This window comes from Nicotiana sylvestris, chromosome 3 (genome assembly GCF_000393655.2).
Source record: "Nicotiana sylvestris chromosome 3, ASM39365v2, whole genome shotgun sequence".
Lineage (NCBI taxonomy): Eukaryota > Viridiplantae > Streptophyta > Magnoliopsida > Solanales > Solanaceae > Nicotiana > Nicotiana sylvestris.
In genome coordinates, this window is record NC_091059.1 from 30262556 (window position 1) to 30272744 (window position 10189).

At 36.0% G+C, this 10189-nt stretch overlaps 1 protein-coding gene across 1 annotated transcript; it reads right to left on the reverse strand.

Moving 5' to 3' along the window:
* Positions 1–6512: 6512 nt before the first annotated feature.
* On the reverse strand, positions 6513–7470 carry LOC104225629 (dirigent protein 22-like). The gene has a single exon (XM_009777475.2). It carries the CDS (start codon positions 7357–7359, stop codon positions 6784–6786), a length of 576 nt encoding a protein of 191 aa, XP_009775777.1. The 5' UTR covers positions 7360–7470; the 3' UTR covers positions 6513–6783.
* Between the last annotated feature and the right edge of the window lie 2719 nt (positions 7471–10189).

A 10189-nucleotide genomic window follows, 5' to 3' on the forward strand; every position in this document is an offset into this window, starting at 1 on the left:
CTATCAAGAACCAGATAAGAAACCTGTTACACATTCTCAAGATCTTAAGATAGAAAGGTTCCAATTTGGGATATGGCCCAACTCTTCAGAGTCGAAAGAACAGATGAGGGAACAGGTCCCTACTAGCTCTTGAGGTGACTATACGAAGTCAACTCTCCACTTGGAAAAGTTGCTACCTGCACACGCTACAATACAGGAACAGTGCATCAGTCAACTTTTTGTGGAAGGCTTTTTTACCTACCTCGCTTACATTATTGTATGTGATGTCACACATATATTATTAACATCAAGGAGCTCACTTGAACAATTAGAGAGTTTACTCAATCTCTCTCACGTGACTGACCATAAGGTATTCTTGGGCAATCGAGGAGGAAAATATTGAAGCAATACTGATTAAGTTGGATTTTCTTGAAGAGTGTTAGAATTTAGCATATGTGAGGATGCTGGCACAAAAGCAAAGGATGGAAAGATATTAAAATTGTTGAGCAAATCTTTGATATTTCAAAGTTAGAGATTTGATTTTGCGGAAGGTGACTCAAAGTACCCGAGAGGTTAATGCCGAGAAGATGCGACCAACATAGTAAGGACATTACCAGATCTTAGCTATAACCGGTAAAGGTTCATATTAGTTGGAAAATTAAGATGGAGTAAAATTGTAAAGAAATTGGAATGTTACTCACCTCAAAAGGTATTACTGTTGAAGATCCTTGTTGATGTCAAACTTTACTCTTTTTTCCTTCATCCAAATTTTATCCTAATTGGATTTTTCAGGTAAGTTTTTTTAATGAGGCAACAACGTAAAGCATACTTCAAGGAAAGATCATCAACTTTGTCAAGAACTCAGTGTTTGAATTTTCATGTTTAGCATCCTAACACTGGGGGGGGGGCTATTGTTTATCAGCAACACTGAAAGTGTCATGAAGACCGATGACTGTCAAAATTGGAAGCTATATTTTATTAGGAACGGGTGGTGCATGATCAGCCCCGTAGAAATAAGTTGAACAAGTTAGCCACATGTATTGGTAGCCTTGTTTACTTAAGCAAATAAATGTTTCTGTAAATTTAGAAATGAAAGGAATAAATTAAAGTCCTTTTGTTTTATCTTATTTCTTGTCGAAATGATATGTTAAGTTATTTTGCATTTGAAAGTTAGTTAACTTCAAATGTTTGTACCGGAATAAACAGGAGACATCCTCTTCAAGAGTACCATAAATATAAAGGCACGCTCTTATGAAACCTCATAGTTAAAGTGTAAAACTGTAAGTATGAATGCCCGAAATCAAAGTTATCGAATGTAAAAATTCTCAAACTTTATCAAATAAAGAAAAAATATGTTTCACATAGAAAGTAAGTAGAAGATGTCATTTATTTCTTAAAATACCAAAATTAATAAAAGTTTCGACATAGTTACAAGAAAAATATTTATTACATCAGTTGGTTTTGCCGGTGGACTCCGAAGGAGAGACCTATCTTCTGCATCTTTTGTAGATGAAGGTTGTTTCGCATCCAGTTCAGTACCTTAATCCTTATCTTCTTTTTCAGTTTCTCCTTCGGTTCCCGATGACTCAAAACTTGTGCTCGAAGAGCTTGAAGCTGTGGGCCAAGCAAGAATGTTATTGAAGGCAGTTGTCTCCAATATGAGAGCCTCAGTGATGCAACCATTCATATTTGAAATACCTTATTTGGCCTCCTCTAAGTTTTCCTCCTCATGGATAAATTACATAAGTTTTCTCGAGGAGGAAAGAGTCATCTTGGTCTTGGAGTTTAGCTCAAATCTTCTTGATTTTGAACTACAGTTGTTCGTTTTCAACCCTCGCAATGTCATAGGTTCGGCAAAGGTTAGTATTTTTCCTCATGTGTTCCCGGTTCTGCTCCATGACCTTTTTGAGCCTTTTCTCTATTTTGGCTCTTTTCTTCTTGGTAGCAGTAGTCTCCTCAGTTTTGGAATGTAAGCTTTCTTCTAGGCTATTGATTTTCTCCATAGAAGCGGACTTACGTTCGACTGCAGCAATTACAGCATCTTGCAGCTCAGCCTACTTGGCCTTCAACTCTTTAAGATCTTCATGTAATTGAGCGGCCTCTCGGCTGTGAATGATCTTTTCTTACTCAAACTACTCTAACGGGGATTCGAGTTATCCCATTTGAGCAACTTTTGCTCCTAAAGCCAAGAGGCACTCAACGAGTTGATCGCGTTTAGCAGCAAACTGATCCCATTCTGCAGTAAGTGCTTGTTTGTCTAAGATCATATTTTGTAAGCCCTCGGAGGCAAAGAAGTTAGCCCAAAAGGTCAAAGATTAAAGTTATAAGGACAATGTATAGCAATAGAAAAGGGAAGAAAAGAAGATTAAATTGATACATGAGCAGTAAGGTGCATGCTGTTATTAATCAGACACTCAACAGAAAGATCTTCCATTTTTCTCCAATCTTTGTTTGACGCCAAAGGCTTCAAGTAGTTGGAGACTCCCACCGTCTTAGAGAGTAAGTGGCACTCATTCGAAACCAAAATAATGACATTATATTTATCATCGGGGTTTCGGATGGGTGCCGAAAAAGTGTTATTTATATTCCCATAATCGGATGACCGTGGAGAGCGAACATCTTCCATTTGTTCAGTTGGGATCGGAGGAGAGGTAGGAGTTGATAGTGTTACGGATGATCTTGAAGTTGATGTTGGAGGAATATCAGAGGTAGAATTCCTTTGACCAAAATCAATAACGTGAGCCCAAAAATGAGATTTAGCATTTCAATTGTTTCTATTTCCGTGAAGATTGTTTGAATTTCTCCCGGTTGAGTGGGATGAGATCTTTTTCTTCTTCTTTAATGAGAAACTACCTCATCATTAGTTTCTTCTTCATCAATGGCCACTATGGTCGGTCCAATTGGAACTTCTTTTGTTAAAGGCTTCTTTTGAGTCTTAGCAGTAGATATATGTCTTCTTTTTGGTTTATTCTCTTTAGGCTAGGGACTCCGGGAAGAGGGACCTTCACTGGAAGTGAGGGAGGCATCACGAACCCTCATCTTGTTAATGATGGCTTGAATTTGTTGATGAGATATCATTAGATCATGAGAAACCTCAACAACGGGGCGGACATAACACCCTTTCGGAAGGCCTATGTATTGCAAAAGAGAGTCAACAAATTGGTTCTAAATCATGCTGAAGATCGAAAGGGAAAAAGGAAAACTTTTACTTACCATGGTTCTTGGACTTCCAATTAAATTTGGATGAAATTTCTTTCCACCTACAGGAATTCGGTGTACAAACGTTCTAAAATTTTCTGTACCTATTGGGTCAGGCTCTTAATCGATGGTGGAACTCAACAGGTAGTTGAAATAAGAGAAATATAAGTTATCAAAGGAGGTAAATTTGTTTAACGTAATAGAAAAAAGATACCTGAAAAACATACGAGCAAAGTTTCAAGATCTAGAGATAGAAGGTGTTGTTGCCAAAAGGATGTCCTTGCTAGCAATGATAACGAACTGTTCCATCCAATCACGGTCATTATCATCATCTACACTAGTAATGAGGGCATGATGGCCGCATTTGCTGAGTTAGATCACGCCTCCACGAAAATTATTTAGGGAGTAAAGGTTGATCAAATAGGCAAGAGTGAGGGTTTCTCTGGCCCGAGAGCAAAATACTCGAAGCCAAACCGCCGTACACCATATTGGCGGGCTTAACTGAGCCAAATGATTTTGTAGTGGTAGCAAAACTCTAAAGTAATGGGATTAATTTCTTGACTCATTCTTAAGGTAAAACAGTATGTATAAACATACATGAAACTCGGTTTGCTAATAACCCTTTCCACTTCATTGGGGGGCTAAGATATCAATGTTTTTTCAGTCGTAATCTTCGTTCACAACAGGAATACCAGCAGGGTGTATGGAAGAAGGATATCTGCTGACCGACCAATTTCTCACATTTTTTGGGTTGATGGGTTCCTTTTGTACTTGAAGGTCCATCTTAGAGTTTGGTTGAGAGGGTATGTTTGTGTTGGTGGTAGGAAAATGACCGGTATCAACTTCCTTGTCTTTCTTTTTTAGAAAGGCCACCACTGATGTAAAGGCTAGAGTTTTCGGGGACAGAAATAACAGAAGACGTGGTGATAGAAAAGCTGAGAAAGAAAATTTTACTGAGAAAGTGGGGTTTGCAGAAAAGTTCTAAGGAAATTCGAAGAAGAAGAGTTTGCAAAAGTGAAATGTTGATAAGTGGTAGAGAAGTTCATAGGCGGCAGAATCCATGGTCATCATTACCTTGAAAATTGAAAAAAATATTTGCTGAATCACGGGATAATACATATTCGGCTCATTAAATGCAAGAAGATGTGCGTCTTTTTAAGTACAGAAACCGTTCAGGAACTTTTTCGCCAAGGAAAAAGGTCTTATCTACTTCTCGGTAACACAAGAGTTTTATCACCGGAAAGTAGGGAGACTATCTATATGGGGTAAAATTGATGAACGGCTGGTGGATGCTCGACGAGATGACACGTGGAAGTAAATACAAGTAAGACATGAGTTACAAAATAATTGGTGCCGATTACGAACATGTGACTGGCGTTGAATAAGTTCCGAAGGCATCGAAGAGGTGAAAAATCATCCATACACAAAAGACAAAATCTGTTCTTATTCTATTAATAACTTTCTTTATTTCTGCTTTACATATTGTTCTTATTATTGCTTCCGAAAAGGTTCATCCTACAACGACGTTTGTATTTTATTTAAATTTATTTTACTGAACTGTATCGTTTTACGAGTAAACACCCAGGAATCTCCAACTGGAATAATCATTGCTCAAGGAAAATAGAAGATGGGAGTCAAGTCTTAGCGGTGGAAATTCCAAATTCTCAAGTCAATGCAACGACTTTCATGGATGTGAGGCAACAAAAAGAGAAGAACGGTAATCAATGAAGAATTCCAAGTCTAAACAGATAGTTGGTTTTTACCATTTTCTGTGGAATTCAGGACGAAGAAATTGCAAATTAATATATTGGATACAGTCAATTTTGGAATTTAAAGATTGCCCAATTTTCCTGCTCAACTACCCACCTAGTCAACTTTTTTCTCCATTGTTTTTTATGTTGGGTCCTCTTCCACTTTTAGATCTTTCATCGACTTAGACATACTATGATGGAAAGTATGGGACATGCTTAATTGATTAATCTTCTCAAGAGTACAGATTTAATTCTTTACCTAATAGTCAAAACATCCATAGTTTTTCTTTTTGCATTTATTTGTTGTGTTTATATTGGCAATGAAAAATATAAGAATTTAAACTTTTAATATCGTCTCGAATGGGTATAGTCTGGCGGTAAATAGCACATACTTATGGTGCAATGCTTGAGATCCGTAATTTCTAAACGAAGATACTATCCAAAATACATGTTATAACATATACAACATATACATCATGTAACCCTGTCACAAGTCTTAATACTTCATCCGGTCCACAATAAGTGGTCATAATAAGTAATCATTTTGGAAGAACAAAACTAATTTATTCTTGATTATGTAAATAGACACTTATTATGATTGAAAAATTCAAAAACAATTGAATTCAATAAATGTCTTAATCCAAAAAATTCCTCTCCGGTAAGAGCTCTGTGACAAGACAAAGCTAAAAGAATAGTATTGTCTTTAAATATTCGGGACATTGATTTTATCATTGACGAGAATCGAATATTTTTCAGGAATGATTACTAAATCATAAATATGAACTTTGTAGAAGCATATTGGATAATTTGTTTTTGTTACTAAATCATAATTTAGCATGAAGACTCCACATTCATTTGTCTCTGTCTCCCGCACTAGAAATGTTCAAATAATAATGAAATCCATGACATGGAGTAACAATTTTACTAGGCATGCTTGGCCTACACACAAGAATGTATAAAAGTTAATTCTTTATCCAATATAATTAAGTAGTATTTCGTCTTGAGTGATCAGCACGTGATTGTTGAAGCAAACGAGTAGGTAGCTATATGAACTTTATCAACATTTATGTGGTGAGGAGGATCCGTTAAAATTAATACTAATACATAGGATATAAGGTGATAACTCTTCAACTGAGTTACACCCTCTGTTTCAATTTTAGATAATGTAATTTGATTTGGTACATTTTTAATTTTAGATAATGTAATTTGATTTGGTACATTTTTTTTTAAAACATAAGATCCTAAAAGTTTAAGACGTAAAAGCTTTCTAGGGCAATGATATTTGTGTGACTATAAAAATTTCTCAATAAGGATAAAGTGGGTAAAATAAAAGGTTTAAAGTTGAATTGTTTCGAAATATAGAAATGTGTCGTTCTTTTTCAAATGACAATAAAAAAGTGTGTCCTTTAAATTAAAATGGAATGAGTAATTAATAAGTAATTAAAATGTGTCCTTTAAATTAAAATGTCGTTCTTGCACCGTATTTCTGGTTTTTCCAATACAAACTCCCTGAAGAAGTGGGGAGAGAGAGATTTTGCCTTACCATGACATAATGAAGATGAATTCTTACTTTGAAAATCAAAGTCCAGAAAAAAAAATTCAAATTTATATATAATATGGTTATTTCCAGGAAATGGGTTAATGGAGTACATTACAGAGAGAGACTCCACTTCCCTACTTTCAAGTGGGGCATGCCTCTTTATAAGAATCATATACCAAAAGTCTTACGTCTACATGCCAAATACGAAAAAGCCAAAACTAGCTCTTTTTTAATATGAAAAAGAACACAACATAATTGAAAACAACACTGTCACTAAAAAAAGACAAAAAAAAAAGAAGCTAAAAAAGAAGTAACTCAGTAATGGAAGACATAGACATTGTACTCCACAACAGCATCACCAGTCTTGAAATCCAAAGTATGAGTCTTTGCCTGAACATAGCCACGAGCAAACCGGAAAAGCCCACTCCCGCCGACGATCGGCATCTCCCGGACTGTCGACATCACCGAGTTCCGGCCCAAAATACTTAATGTACTCCCATTATATTTTCCTTCAACAAAAGCAAAGTTAAGAGCCATCAACAAACCAATATCATTGAGTGAAGCTTGTGCATAAATCCCTTGTGCTCGTCCAACAAGTTTGGAGTTTGGTTCTGGTCCTACGGTTAAAGGGTCATCGATCATCGCCATAAGGCCGAATCCGGTGGACGACCGGTTGGTCATGGCGGCTTCGGCTATTTTCACGGCGGTGGGGTTTTTACCACTGACTATGTCATGGAAGTAGAAGTGAAGGTGGCTAAGTTTTTCCCTCTTCATACCCATTGATTTCTTGGATAATTTTCTTAAGAATTCTTGGCGGCAGTTTCCATGGGTAAGGATTGAAAGGAGAAGTACGGTGATAGAGAGCTTTTGAAAATTGCAGGACTTGGCCATGGTTGTCAATTTCCCAATTAGAGCTTATTATGTGGTACTCTTAGATTGGAGGTACTATATATAGTAATGGGTTTTGCAGAGTTTTTGGCCAATATTGAGGGTAGATTTATTTGAGGGTACTCTTAGTAGAGTTTTTGGAGGTACTAAGGTAGATTTATTTTGATTCCTCAAATATAACCACGAGCATAATTAGTCCCTTAAGTATGCTAAAATGGAGAACCTTTAGTCTCACTAACAAAATGTGTTCAAAAACTAACGATGTTACCCAATTCTGATTCATAAAGCAAATGATCTTCTGCTCTGAAGCAAAATATTTTCTATCCTTTTATTGAATAACGCAAATTATCAATTTAATTCCTCATTTTTAGATTATGTCTTCTAATATTTTGACCTTGAAAATATCCCCTTCCGTTAGTTTTCAATGAGAAAATGACACTTTATAGCCGCTGTAAAAATAATAGCCAAAAAAATATATAAAATTTGTATATTTATTTGTATATATATATATATATATTTTGTATGTCAATATACAAAAATTATACAAATTTTATATACTTTTTTGGGTACCATATATAAATAGTTTCTGATACGGACTAAAAGTAATAATACAACCTAGTTATTCATTTGCTTCAATAATATGCCTAGAAGTGATCCTGGCAGCTCTATTTTTTCAAAAATCAATTCAAATTGGGGAATAGTTTTTTCCTAATTTAGTAGTCTGTCTCTCTCTCTCTATATATATATATATATATATATATATATATATATATATATATATATATATATATATATAAATTTTATATATTTTTGGCTATTATTTTTATAGCGGCTATACAGTATCGTTTTATTATTGAAAACTGGCACACAAGGGGATATTTTCAAGATCAAAATTTTAGAAGACATTATCTAAAAAATGAGGAATTAAAGTGATAATTTGCGTTATCCAATAAAAAGAGAGGAAACATTTTGCTTCAGAGCAGAAGATTTGCTTCATGAATTAGAGTTGGTAACATCGTTAGTTTTTTAACACATTGTATCAGTGAGACTAAAGGTGCTCCACTTTAGCATTCTTAAAGGACTAAATATGCTCAGGGTTAAATTTGAGAGACCAAAATAGACCTACCCTAAAAGATAAGGGATAATATTGGTCAAAAACTCGGGTTTTGCACACTGTATATTAACCGTGTATAACTTTTTTACACCATTAAATTAAAGTGGCCTAAGATGATACTAGGTAATTGTCTATAGTACTCTTAATTTAGTAATCTAAGAAATTAGCTAAACAACTTAATATAACAGACGCTTAAAATGCATTGATATTTTGACGGAAAAGGGCCATAATTGCCCCAGTACTTCTTGCTTAGAGCAATATTTTTCCTCCATCAAAAGTTCGGTTGTTTTATGCCCCTGCCGTTATAAAAGTTGGGCACATTTGCCCTTATTTTCGAACTCAGTTAACGAAATCTTTTTTTTTAAAAAAATCTTTTAATGGAAAATGGTTAAAGCGCTCTCTTCGCATAGTTTAGGGAAATTTTAGCCCTTTCAGATTATCGTTTCTTCATTTGCAACCTTAATTGTAAAATTTTAAAAAATTAAAAAGGTCACATAATGTAGTTACTTGTATGCAAAATAAAAGAGAAAAAGGAATAAAGAAGAAAGCATTAAAATAATAGAACGTAGTGAAAAATATCGTCAAAGAATATAAATTACGAGGGACTGAGTAGCCAATTTGACATTTGAATTTCATTTGTTTGCTTAATTAAAACTTGTTCATTGTCATGCCCCAACCCTAGGGAGGCGTGACCATCACCCGTGTCATACCTGGTCCGAACGTACCATTCTGTAATTGTAAATCTTGGAGGAGTAACCCTCTGTTACACCTCATGTTTTCGTACGTGAGAGTACATCTGTGACGACCCGGCCAGTCGTCTCATGAGTTACCGCTCCATTTCTCCCATTTCAGCTTCCTTACGCTTCGTTATCCGTGTTTTATGTGATCGAGTTTATTAGTTCGAGTTCGGAGAGGACTTGGTAAGAAATGAGACACTTAGTCTCTTTTAAGAAAGCTTAAGTTGGAAAAGTCAACCGGATAGACTTATGTGTTAGAAGGCTCGGAAGTGAGTTCCGATGGTTCGGTTAGCTTCGGGAGGTGATTTGTGACTTAGGAGCGCGATCGGAATGAGTTTTGGAGTTGTAGAGAAGATTTAGGCTTGAATTGGCGAAATTGATATTTTGGCAAATTCTGGTTGATAGGCGAGATTTTGATATAGGGGTCGTAATGGAATTCCGAGAGTGCAGTAGCTTCATTGTGACATTTGGGATGTGTGTGCAAAATTTCAGGTCATTCGAACGAGATTTGATAGACCTTTTGATCGAAAGCATAATTTAAGAGTTCTTGGAGTTCTTAGGCCTGAATCCTATGTTAAATTTGTAATTTGATGTTGTTGTGAGCGTTCCGAAGTTTTGAGCAAGTTTGAACGATGTCATGAGATGTGTTGGTACAATTGGTTTGAAGTTCCGAGAGTTCCGGGTAGGTTCCGGGATGTTTTAGTGCAAAAATCATAGTTTTAGCAGGTCTACAGGGGTTGCAGGCCCCAGAACTCACCCATGCGGTCCGCACAAAAATAGGTGTGCCCGCGTTGAGAGATGTGTGGACCTCACAAAGTGGTATGCAGCCGCGGTAGGTATCATGCGGACCGCATAAAATGGTGTGCGCCCGCGGTGGGGAACGATCCGCTGGTCCTACTTCGGAAGCTCATATCTTTTGATCTACAAGGAATTTTGAGGTGATTCAAAAACGAAAGTTGTAGTCCTTCGTGTCTAGTTTCCA

Coding starts and splice junctions, on each gene's coding strand:
- LOC104225629 (XM_009777475.2), bottom strand. CDS start 7,359: ATGGCCAAGTCCTGCAATTTTCAAAAGCTCTCTATCACCGTACTTCTC.